The following is a 12,203-nucleotide window of genomic DNA, read 5'->3' on the forward strand; positions in this document are numbered from 1 at the left end:
AAATTCGGCTAAAAACAATTGAGGGGATTTTAAAGGTGCCTGAAACTGTTTATCTTATTGATATTGGTGAAAGTTTTATTTGTCGTAATTGTATAAAAGTTATTGAATGTAGTAGCTGTTAGGTACAGACCCGCTTAACCTCTCGATGTTGGGAAAATACCGCTGAATCTGTTGACGTAAACCTGAAAGGCCGAAGGCAATTTTGTCTGTAAAAAATCATGAAGATAATCGTGGCGAATTTTAACTACTAGGTAACAAGAAAGTATATAGCATTTGTTTTATAATCTTCTGAGGATTTTCCGAGAAAGTGACCTTAGCAGGTGAAACGTCAGTGAATAAAATTTACTTTTAATTGTGCTAAAACAACAGGTTAATTAAAAGATTAACGAATGTTGTCTTCGCCATTTCAATATAATTGTGCGTTTTCCGTCTTTACATATACTTGATCTGGATGTTCGATAATTTGACAAATAGTTTGCATTTTACTGTTGGTGAAAAAGCCTTACAAGTTGCTGCAAATATTAAGTTGAAAACTGTGCAAAAGTTTAAATGACAGTAGCACTTAAGAAGCCAGAAAAAGATGACTGTCAATCGTCTGGCAAAGTCGTTTCTTACCAAAGTGTCACTGTACATCTCATACCCATTTACCTCAGTGACTACAAAACTTGTCAATGCGTACATTGAGGATCTTTGGAAACACATTAGTGGGACTCCTATCACCACAATTACCTCTGTTTCTGTCAATTCTAATACAGTTCTGTGCAATGATTTTGTTAAGGCTTTACTGAACACTCTTACAGTCAACAAATATATTTCAAATGACTGTGAAGTAACTTTGCAAGTAAACTTACTCTCTTCACTGCAGATCAAAACTTGCCAGTTTGGTCTCATTCAAGATAGTGGAGTGAATAGAATTTGTACCCGGCCGGTTAATATCCTGGATCAACATAAAATTTCAGCATATTCTACATGTATTAAAAGACTTTGCACCTGTTTTCCAAGGGTTGCTGTTGACATTCTTTTCGATACAAACAATTTTCAGTTATATGACCATATTGCGAAGCTAAAAAGTTATGGTGTTGAGCACATTACAATTCATGAGTTAGGTGGCATTGATCAAGAAGAATGTAACTTTGGAATTTACACAGCTGTTAAAACTCAGTTAAGAGAAAATGGTTTCACACAGTATGAACTGTGCAACTTTGCAAAAAGCACTTCTGCACGGTGTCAGCACAATTTAAGCTTGTGGAGCGGCTATCAATTCATAGGGATAGGGCCAGGAGCACATGGACGTCTATGCTTTAATGACATTGACCCATTTGCTAGGTGTGAAACTGTAGGCCTTTCTGATAAGAGAAATTGGGTGGATGCATTATTACAAGACAGACCTGCTACCAAAAGGACCAAACTGTCAAAACGGGATGTTTTGGAAGAACTTTTACTGTTAGGCCTGTCCGCTGTTTCTGGAGTCAACAATACAACTTGGATGCTTGCTTGTGGTAACTCGCTGCAGGAAACATTTAAGGAATCAAAAGATGTCCAACTTCTGATTGAAAATGGTATTTTAAGATTTAATTGCAATTACATGTTTATTGCAGAAGAAAACCTGACTTTGCAAACAACGGTTTTGGGCAGGTTGTTCACTGCACTGGAAAACAAAGTTTAAGTTCCTATTTTGATGATAAAATTTGCACAATTATTGTTTATTACAGTCTTAAATAGATAATTTAGGTACACTCTGCTTTAATTCATTAACATTTAAATCATGGTACTGGAAGCCTGTGCCCGAGTTTTCTTCTGCTGTGTGGGGATTGTTTTATCTATATATGCATTATTTGTGGAGACGACCAAAGAAAGTGACATTCACTACACAGCTTTGTGTGATATAAGTGAATCTGTAAGCTGTTCTGCTGTGTTTACCTCAGAGTAAGTGTCATTTTTACCATCTTGTTTATTAGATTATAACTTGAAATCTGTATATGTATATATATTCCTTGTAAAATTTTCCTTTTTCTTTGTATTGCAAGCATCTACTTTTGTCAAACCTGTATAAATTTATGACTTTTTTATTACAAACCTCATTACATGGTTATCTTTTATGTATAAATTGACATTTTAAAAACTTTATGACCTCATTTATTATTTTACGGCATCAGATATGGAAGAGGCTTCGGTATAGTTCAACACATTTTTGGCAAAGATCATTTCTTGAACATGCCCAACAGCATATTTGGTATCACCTTCTTTTTAATTCAACTCACAGGTTAGAATAAAAAACTTACTATCATTAAGCAAACAATAAAACGCACTTGAATTTTTACCGCTAAACAAATAAATCATTTTTTCTTATTGCTGAACTTGCATTTCAGGGTTAAGCCAAACGAACAAGCTACACATGGATGTTTTGTATTGGATGACTGCACTGGGAATTGTGGTGTGTTTTTACCTGGCTTACATTCTTGCTTTCATCTTGCATGATTTTTGTGTGGTGTGTGTTTCAACGTATGGAATGTCATTCGGGCTGCATTACCTCAATTATATTGCAAGGGGACGGTTGAACAAAAGAAGCAAGAAAAATGATTAAATTATAATATTTCACGTTGTTCTAACGACAGAACTTATTGGTAGTCTGTACTTCTACTACACTTGCATATTTTGACATGCATATTAAATGTACTCTAGATTGTTTTTTGATTGATTTTAAATTACCTTTGATACATTTGTTCTTTTGGACAAAGATGCAATTAACCTAAAGAGTGTAACATATTTTTATAAGGATTCTGTAGTAATCTGAATATAATGGTGCTTTTTTGCATTTACAAGGATTTTTTTACAACGCCTTAATTTTTTTGTGCAGTGTATAGCATTATCCAAAAGTACATGATTTTATGACTTGTGCTCAAAAAGCAAAATGTACAAGCTATATGGTCAAGTCAGCTATTCTTGTGTCCTTTGTGTATGTGCGGTCCGTTTTCACCAAGTCTTTTAATGTACCGAGCAACACCCGGGGCCTTCGTTGTGTGGCGTTTATCCAAATTGTAGTGCAATATATGTATCTTCCGCCAATGCAAGAATTTCGTGATGATTATGCTCGTGTTTGTGCTCGTGCGAAGTGTAATGACAACAATTCCGTTTGTTTTATTATTTAAAGAATGATCTTTATTTATTTACTCCAATTTTTTGCTTCTAAAGGTGTAGTTTCTGACGTAAAATTTGGTCCTTGTCACTAAGAGAGGGGTAAAATTTCTACTATTCGCAAATGTGTGAATAGGTCTTGTTTTACAGCGTTGTGGCTGTCCCTTCATACGTGGGAAAACAGGAAAATACTACTACAACCGGGTCACAAGGTTTTTTCCAAACTTGATCCATATATAAGTATGTATCAAACAGAAAACTGTGCGAATTTTAATAATTAGGCGTGAACAGGGTCACCGCCTGTTATTTTTGTTCACAAATTTGAGTTGAAATACTACACGTAATCGTAGCGTTTATATTCGCACAGATTTCTATGTTATATAGGCTTATATGTGGATCAAGTTTGGAAAAAATCTTTGTGACCCGGTTTAAAAGTATCTTCCGGGAAAACAGGTCACACGTTAACACATATCTATATTAAACGTAACAGGTTCCTTATCGGTATTAATATAACACCGTGTTCGCTGCTGTGTTCATATCCATAACAGGAGAATCCAAATATTTGCAACGGAGGACACAAGTTAGGTAACGCTGGAAAAGTTTTAAGTGTTAAAATTGTCTTTGCAGTCGTAACAAAAAAAGTTAAGAGCGAAAACTAATCGGTTTCCACACATAGTCCCGGCGATATCGTACACAAGTTTTATATCTCTGAAAATGGTTTTCAATAAGATTAACCATGGTTGTACAATTGTCTTTCATGTCGAGTGGTGAAAAAGGCTGATTTAGGCTATCACAGTGCATATTAATATCCGTACCCCAAATCGTTCGAATTAAACTATTTTTCAATCTTTGCAACTTGTGCAAAACATGGAAATCTATTAGGAAACGCCTATATTTGCGTTCGAAGTTTTGTCCACCAGTGTCTCTTGATGCTTTTCCCCAATTTACGTTTCCTCTGATAGGCCTACACTAAATACAAACTGGTGACGTGGTCATAACGTACCGACAATATACGTAATAAGCAGCATGGCGTGGATATAGACTTTCCGTAAAATCGACTGAAATCACACACCCTGCACTCTCAAACCACAGCCAGCACTTGAAAAATTTCATTGTCGTTAATAGCAATTGTGCAGGATTCCGTGTGGTTCGATTTTGTTTTTGAACAATTTCAAGTCGCAATCTTTCGCAGAAATGGAGGTAAAGCGAAATTGGAAAACAACCGCACTGCTTCGGCAAAATCCACGGCTTGTTTTCACAAATGGTTCGTTGAATACCCACACTCTCCCAATTCAATTTCGTTGTTTGGCGAAAGCTTGACGCACCAGACTTCCTCCTTCAATTTATTTCATTGTAGGCGTAATATTGTGCCTTCCGGCCGAGGCCAAATAGGCGACGCCATCACCAAGCAAGCCAAAAAAATCAGTTGTGTACAATTATATTGAGCTAAAACTATTGCTTGCAGTTTAAGCGCTATGGAATATAAATTTACACGTAACGCGATGACTACCTTGGATGATAATCATGTAGCCTACCTCTATTTATGATGGAATACAAAACGGGCTAACAATTGGTGAAGCACACAACAGTAAAAGTCCCAAAACACGCATGCATGGCCACAATCCAAATTAAAGCTCTACAGCATTGTGTCAACGTTGCAGTTGAAGTTGCAGCTGTAGTCGATGATGTAGTAGAACTCTGTGTATTTTTGCTGGTGACAGTAGTTCTATCCACAATAGTTGTCTGGATAGAAGACGTAGAATTCTGCCCGGGGTTTGTAGTTGCTGTGGCATCCACCGTAACTGTGGTTTCTTCCGTGTTGTGTTCAGTTGTCAAATTCATTGGTGATCCCGTGGTAGAGTTAATCTCCTGCGCTTTGACCCACAGCGCCAGCAAAAGCTCTGAAATTGTTCGATATTTTTTTCGAGACCAGTATATGCCCCACACGGGCATTATGCCTATGGATCTGTGTGATAGCCTACTGGTCATTCGTTACCTTGTTTTATCTATTGCGCAACAGACTGTTGATGTTTTTGCTTAATTTAAAGCAAATTTATTTGCCCACCGCCCAGAGCAAACGCCCCCGTCATTTTGATCAAAACACGTGGGGCGCCCGGAATTTGGGCGGGGCCAAATATTTTGTTAGTTAAGCGAGTAAAAGTTTTTGGTTTCAAGCATACGTCGATTTTCCTCCACAATTATCAGCTCAAGACCGTAAGTTTGAGAAGAGCAACAAGGTATTGGTTTATGGTTTTAACGGTGCCCACGCCATTATATTTCTTGCGTCTATTGTCCATTCGTGTATTAGCGCAAAATACAAATGATTTGATTTAATGATGAAAGGTCGTAGATACCCACAGTTGTCATAAGTTTGATTGCGAATTGGACGAATCCATAAAAGACTGTTAAATTATTTTTTGATATGCTAACTTTATTTGCAAAGTTATTTCACTTACCTATACTTGCCAAAACTACAATCAGCTTCATTCTGACGCCAAAACTTCAACAAACAGTCTGCGTCAAGTTGGATATATGTGAAGTGTGATTTTGACTCCAACAGCCTTTGGTTCAAATAAAATGAGGCGTCGAAGATATTTCCAAGGTCCGTTCTAAATATAGATATTCAAACTTGCGCCTTTTTCTGTCATTCCAAATATCACACAGGCGCGCCTCGGAAAATTGTTACGCGTTCACGGTTTTTGCCCAGATCGAATATTTGCAAGACTAATAAATAACATTTGTTTGTAACATGGCATTAGTTTTTGTAATCTCTTGTTTGGACTGATAATAAACGGGCATCTTTTTATCTTTAATCAACTATCTAGCAAAAAAATATTGCGTAGAAGCTTTTTTGCGACAAAACTCATTACGCTTTAACTTGATGAGTTATTCACAATCATGCTCGACGCACCATGCTAATTCGTCAGGTAATTTTATGCACTCTTAGCTGTTCTACTCGCAAGCCAAGTTACTGGTACTTTTTTCAGACTCCATTTCTTTCGTGATAAATGCTACCTGTTGCTGTGCTTTACAACCAAGCATTTAACATTTAGTTGTTTTATTTACTGTGACAAGCGAATAGTGGTCCTCATATCGAGGAAAAAAATAATCCACGATTAGTAGCAATAAACGACATTGCAACAACCATCTTCGTTTGCAGGTTGTTTTCTTTCGCAACGTGGTTTAGATACAAAATCGCATTCTTTTTTTAAAAAAAATTTGTGGCAGAAACATCAGAGCCATTATTTGCACTGAAACTCTTGTTGTGTTTCGATTCTGGCTCAAAACATTAGAACTCACCACAGCATGGGAAGTGGTTGTGGCATCTGAAAACGTGACTCTTGCTCGATACAAGAGCGCAAGTGAAACACTGAAAATTTCGACACGGTCACAAAGACGAAAAGCAACATCACCATCGAGTCCGCGCAAAACTGCTCATGAGAAGCGGACAAATCTCACAAAGGAACTTGACGTTGAGACGTAGGGGGTGAATATTGCCATCATGTAGCAATGGCAAGTGGGCAGATTTATGGTGCGAGCTTTGCTATGAACTGATAGTGATGCAATTTAACGGTCGCATGTTGCAATAACACCGATATATTCACCATGAACTCCATAGTAAAGCCTCAGGGTTAACCATCAGAAAACGGAGTAAGCTTGCAATAAGTTGAAAAATATTCGGCTGCAAGGTCAAGTTAATATCCTTGTCAGCAGCGTGATTATAAACACCCCAAGCAACAAGTGTAAAAGATGGTAAAGACGCCCCATAAAAAAACGAAGACGAGAGCGAAAATATTGATTCCTTCATCACAGTGAACTTAAAGGCGATTTTTAAACGACTCTCACTGCTTCAACTTTCTGCCTCTTCCTCTTCTTCTTCCCGCAGCATCAGAAGAGGACTCCCCTACTACGATCTGACCATCCCGCATCTCCTCCTGTACGGATTCCTCCTCATTACGGATCGTTTGACCCGCCTCGATGTAGAACATGACGTCACGAAGCTGCTCCTTCAACTCGCGGATCTCCTCCTGCTGTTTGGCGCCGCGCTGCTCCAGTTCCGCGACCTTCGCCTTCCACTCATCCTACACGAAGAGGAGAACAAAAATATTGTGTGATAAAGTGCTTTGTTGAGGCGTGTATTGCTGGCAAATCTGGAATGAAGTCCTCTGTCTGACAATCAACACCACGCCAGGTAAATGAGGAGCTTACAGTGTGAAGAAAGCAGCAAAAGATTACAGTTTTCGATGACGTCACAAAGCAAAGTTGCAATTTCTGGTTTGGTGTTAAACCGCGTAAATCTAATTGTCTTGTGTGAAATGTAAACTTAGCTGTAAGAAATCAATATAAAAATACACGAAACTGGAACACTGCATCTTACATAAAACGAAAAGTTTCAATAAAACCGTTTTCGCAACTTGTAACATCCAGTCTAACGTAAAAAAACAAGCAGCGACACCCTCAGATCCAAGTCTGATTTGGTTGTGTCACTTATATCTGTCAGTTGGCGAGCAAACCAACAACCAACAACCACATACCTGATTTTTAACAAGGCTTTTATTAATTTCTCGTTCGCTTTGTAAGTCTTTGAGTGCGTCGTATAACCTGCTCGTCATCACCTGGTTCTTGTGGGAGAGACTCTGCTTTTCCTTCTCCAGGGTGGCGACCTTTGAAAGACAAATCCACAAATGACAATGAATGCTGTTGCTTCGTTGAAGGTTGACGCAACTGCCTGTAGCCCATATAGTCAACATGCAAAGCAACCTAATGTATGTCACTAATTTATACGTTTAAACAGTACGAGGTTTTATAAACAAAGACTACTACCGCGCCCTTCCTATGTTATGTGTTGTAGCTAACATGAGGGCAGTTCTTTCCGTACTGCTCATACTATGAAATTACACAATGGCAAGTCCAATATACGGTCTCTAAACATAATAGCGCATTATTCACCGTAAACATACTGTTGTGTAGAGTATGACGTAATGCTAAAGGTTCGATGCCATATTCATCTTCATACATTAGACCCCTCACACATGCTAAAATTGGCTGGAATTTAATAAGCAACAGCAACCGTGTACCGTTTGTAGCATGGAAGAATTTTTTTCCACTGAGGCTTTGAGTTGGTCGCTCATCTCAGTCCGTTCATTCTCGGCTCTCTTCTCAACTCGTAGAACTTGTTCCTCCCAGTATTTGCGTTGTGAGTCGAGCTGACTGGTCAACAGATGCATGCACTGCGGAGTTAAATAGACAATGAACAACAAATACCGTTCCAGTACTAGTTTTTTTATATGTCTGCGTTACACTTAACCGTTGAGCCATTAATGCAGACCTTTTTCATAAATAATAATATGTAATCTCTTTTTATTTCCGGTACAAGGCAAAAATGGAAGTAATGTAGTGTTTTGAGGACAAACCCAACCATACATGTTCTACCACATCATTTGTATGTCTTCCTTAAAAACTAATCTGTTTCCGAAACACAACACAGAAATTCATGACTGTGTCAACGCCAACCTCTAGTTGTATTGCTTCCAATTTTGCTTCCTGGTTTTCTCCGACCACCAAATCTCCCTTCTTCTCAACAAGTTTTCCATCTTCCTTGTTTTGAAATAGACGATGGACGAAATAATCTTCAAACGATTTGATAAAGTCGTCATTTATAGGGTTGACAAGTTAACTTTTTTGATATATTCCACGTATTTTTACCCTATATTTTACTGAGCAAAACTTGATCTACCTCCAGCGTAATCCCACACTCTGTTGTCACTCAGCGCCATTGCGTAGTTGTGGTGAGTTTCCAGATAGTGAAATTGAGCGTGTTCGGACGTATACCTGCCGCACCCAACGTGTCCGCACACCAAACATATCCACAAGTCCTCCATGCCACCGCACACCATGCATTTATTGTTGCTCTGATGTTCGGGCGTCTGCACGTAGCGACACACGGGGCAGCTAAAAACAATTGTCTGTGTAAGTGAGAAGATAGTATACGTGATAGACAATGGTGTTATATTCCAAAAAATGGAAAAATAGGAAACAGACCGAATTAAGATTCTGAAAAGTAGATTCTGTGTCTCATTTGCTTGCACTGGGAAAATACCTAATTCGTTGCATTGTCTCTGCAGACAAACATTGAAGAAATATATTCCTTATTATGGTATATACCATTATTGGCATTGTGCCTTGAAAAAATGAACACAAACCCTAACCTCAACCCCAACAACATGTCCCCCAACTTTGTGTACGCAACAGGATTTTCATATTGCCTACAATGCGTTTTTGAATGCACCGTGATTTACAACAACATTTTATGTCCAACATTTAAACGATGGCAAAAATACAAAGGTAAAGGATATAAAAGTTCTGCACAAACTATACCACTGATAGTAAAACTGAGTAATTGTTTTTAAAACAATTGTTAGGATGCAATCAGGCACTTTCAATGGCCGAAAAATTTGTAGGCACCGCACAAAATATTTCAAGGTACAAACCATGAATCTTCCCATTGCACCAAACATGCCCCGTGGAAAGTATGATTGCACAGAATGGTTAGGATCCCACGGACTGACTCATCCATTCTTTCTAAGCAAACCATGCAGTCAGGAAGCTCTGTGGAGTTGGGAAGTGGAAGAAAACGCCCGACACCCGACTGACCCTTGTTGTACGGCCCGAGAACATCCACTGACGCCACGAATGCCAAGTGGCAAATTTCCTCTGGTAGCAGTGAACTGAAACAGTGAGAAGCATTATTGCTTTATTGCAAAATTTTAATGTTTCATTGCCAAAAAACTTTACACTGATAATGTTTGAATATGTAAGGACAGGTGAAACAACTTTACCTGAACGGCTGATTGTTGAGATTTCGAAAGAAGTCACAAGCATTCTTTTCTGACACAAAGGTCAATAGGACCATGTACTGGTTGGGAGTGTGATCGCGGATAATCTTCATGCGCATGATTACTTCAACGTAAGGAGCAACAAACTCCATCAAACCCCGGGTGTCTATGGATGCTGGCACGGACAACATGCACAGTGTGTCGGTCTCAGGTGATGCCGACTGCTCGCTTACACCTAATTTAAAGCTGAAAATATAGAACAGGGTCTTTTTAAAGCAGTGATCACAACCCTTCAACAAATTTAAAGACTAAATAAAGGGCACCTCCTGAAAAATATCCTCTATGTAGATCAGATCCCACTTCTAGGATCAGTTGACTAGTTTATTATTTGGGACAACTATATCATTTGGCAAATTACAGCAAATAACAATTGGCTCACTTGGATTTATAAATTTGAATGATGCCATTTGTGATTTCCACTGCTGGGTTGCCACAGAAAAATGGTTGGTTTGTGATATTAGGAGGCGAACTCAACAATCTTAGATTGGTCACTGAATTCGGGCGGGAGGACCCTGCTTTTTCACTGCGTTTCGAGGAGGCAAGAATGTCACAGAGCTATAAATGTCAAACCAACACCATTGATTAATTTAAAAGGCAAACTGGTGAAATATTGCAGTAATAACTTGACTGGAATACTCAGGATTGTTGTGTGTATTAAATGATCAAAAAGTGTTACAGTGCAGAAACATCGAAAAACATACTAAAGGCCTAAAGGTACATATAAGAAAAGCAATTTAAATATTAAAATTCTTGTGTCACAGTGTACATACCTCTGTTTCCTCTCCAGGGCCTTCAGTGACCACAGAATTTTCACTAATATTCTCTGTTGTCTTTAATATTTGTGGCTCTGTTTCTTTAGTTTGAGGCATACTTTTTTGTGTTGATGACATAGCAACTTCTGGTGCAACTTAATGTGAAAGAAAATAAACGCTGCATCATACTTACCAAAACTTTGCACACAAATTTAAATAAAGTACATTTACGGTTGTTGTAACTTTCAATCACCAATTCCCGGGCGTATCGCCTGCCTCTTAGCTTTGTAAAAGTTTCTTCTCGTTCCAGATCACTTAACTTGTCTAGTAATATTTCAGGAGGCGACTGGGACTTTAATCGATGGGGTCCTGTAAAATTTAAATTTTGAACACAAACTATGTTTTGTAATGTTGTTTTTTTGATGTTTATGTCTCTTTATTATACATGTATATACATAAAAAAGATTACGGTATCAGTCTATTTTGGCACAAGATAAACCACAAAAACTCTTACTTAAGGGAGAAATGGTTTGCAACTCTCCATTGTCCTCCTCCTCAACTTGCAGTAAGCAACTACTTACAGTACCACCATCTGCTTGTAAACAGGAGGCTGCAAAACATGTACGGTATATAGATTCTCTTTCAAAACCTCATGTCACCATTGCAGTGACTTTAGGCAGTCTGTTGGGATTGTTAAGCATTGCTCAAAATCATTGTAAGAATTGGTGTTTACAAATTACAAAGACTATAAAGCCACAGGAAGTACCAAGCTATGACATGCAGAATGTTTGCATGTTAGCGTATGTGTGAACAAATTCAACAACACACATGTTTAAGTCTAATCATACCTTTGTAAGTAAGAAAAGGAATGACGTGTCCAGCTGAAATATTTACTCGGATGTGCAACAGGCAAACGTTCATCGATGACAGTTAAGCAGTTACTGTCAGTTCACTTACATGAGAAAAAAACTGCACAAATAACCATAGAGTGGCCGAAAACAACGAACAACCTTTACAAACCTACACTGCTTTTTGATTTCCACATAAAAACACATTTATTGAGCTTGGATTATGTAATTGTCCCGAAACAGACCCACCAAGATGTAAACAAACGCACAGGAGCGCCACCCTACAGTCATATACTTATTTTATTATGTTGAGCTAGAGGTCGGCACAGAGCTGTGATGTTTTGTTTGCCGCAATCGTAGAATATTTCAGACAGGATTTCGTTTCTCGCATACTGACGGAAAAGACTTGCCGACAGCAGCTGTGCTGGTGGGAGAAAGGGTGTCATTGACCAATCGGTTCTGTAGTAGTAGTCGTAGTTGTCTGGCACTGATTAGCCTGCAGCAGGCAGGTGTGTGTACGAGTGTTTTCATGCTGTGATCGTTTTCAGTTTAGGGGAATTGTGTCACAGCGT

At 38.5% G+C, this 12,203-nt stretch overlaps 3 protein-coding genes across 3 annotated transcripts; 2 read left to right on the plus strand and 1 right to left on the minus strand.

Annotated features, from left to right (window-relative positions):
- The first annotated feature begins 181 nt into the window (after positions 1-181).
- On the plus strand, positions 182-1,666 carry LOC145899749 (radical S-adenosyl methionine domain-containing protein 1, mitochondrial-like). Its single transcript, XM_082988654.1, has one exon. The coding sequence runs from the start codon at positions 581-583 to the stop codon at positions 1,664-1,666; it is 1,086 nt and encodes a 361-aa protein (XP_082844780.1). The 5' UTR covers positions 182-580.
- Positions 1,636-3,105, plus strand: LOC145899750 (vitamin K epoxide reductase complex subunit 1-like protein 1). The gene is made up of 3 exons (XM_082988655.1): positions 1,636-1,926; positions 2,157-2,263; positions 2,370-3,105. Exons 1-3 carry the CDS (start codon positions 1,766-1,768, stop codon positions 2,582-2,584), a joined length of 483 nt encoding a protein of 160 aa, XP_082844781.1. The 5' UTR covers positions 1,636-1,765; the 3' UTR covers positions 2,585-3,105.
- Positions 3,106-6,206: 3,101 nt separating this feature from the next.
- LOC145897763 (BRCA1-associated protein-like) lies at positions 6,207-11,848 on the minus strand. Its single transcript, XM_082986191.1, has 12 exons — positions 11,632-11,848; positions 11,298-11,393; positions 11,009-11,152; positions 10,802-10,938; positions 10,411-10,586; positions 9,975-10,217; positions 9,627-9,863; positions 8,873-9,087; positions 8,650-8,765; positions 8,214-8,366; positions 7,671-7,799; positions 6,207-7,217 (listed from the first exon to the last, which is right to left on the minus strand). Exons 1-12 carry the CDS (start codon positions 11,702-11,704, stop codon positions 6,978-6,980), a joined length of 1,959 nt encoding a protein of 652 aa, XP_082842317.1. The 5' UTR covers positions 11,705-11,848; the 3' UTR covers positions 6,207-6,977.
- Between the last annotated feature and the right edge of the window lie 355 nt (positions 11,849-12,203).

This window comes from Ascidia mentula, chromosome 4 (genome assembly GCF_947561715.1).
Source record: "Ascidia mentula chromosome 4, kaAscMent1.1, whole genome shotgun sequence".
Taxonomy (NCBI): domain Eukaryota; kingdom Metazoa; phylum Chordata; class Ascidiacea; order Phlebobranchia; family Ascidiidae; genus Ascidia; species Ascidia mentula.

Bases quoted from the DNA above. Each gene is read 5' to 3' on its own strand.
- LOC145899749 (XM_082988654.1), top strand. From the start codon at position 581: ATGACTGTCAATCGTCTGGCAAAGTCGTTTCTTACCAAAGTGTCACTG.
- LOC145899750 (XM_082988655.1), top strand. From the start codon at position 1,766: ATGGTACTGGAAGCCTGTGCCCGAGTTTTCTTCTGCTGTGTGGGGATT. The intron at 1,927-2,156 runs GTAAGTGTCATT...TTACGGCATCAG, and splicing joins TCTGCTGTGTTTACCTCAGA to ATATGGAAGAGGCTTCGGTA. The intron at 2,264-2,369 runs GTTAGAATAAAA...CTTGCATTTCAG, and splicing joins CTTTTTAATTCAACTCACAG to GGTTAAGCCAAACGAACAAG.
- LOC145897763 (XM_082986191.1), bottom strand. From the start codon at position 11,704: ATGAACGTTTGCCTGTTGCACATCCGAGTAAATATTTCAGCTGGACAC. The intron at 10,218-10,410 runs GTGAGCCAATTG...CTATATTTTCAG, and splicing joins ATTCAAATTTATAAATCCAA to CTTTAAATTAGGTGTAAGCG. The intron at 9,088-9,626 runs GTTTGTACCTTG...AATTGTTTTTAG, and splicing joins GTGCAATGGGAAGATTCATG to CTGCCCCGTGTGTCGCTACG.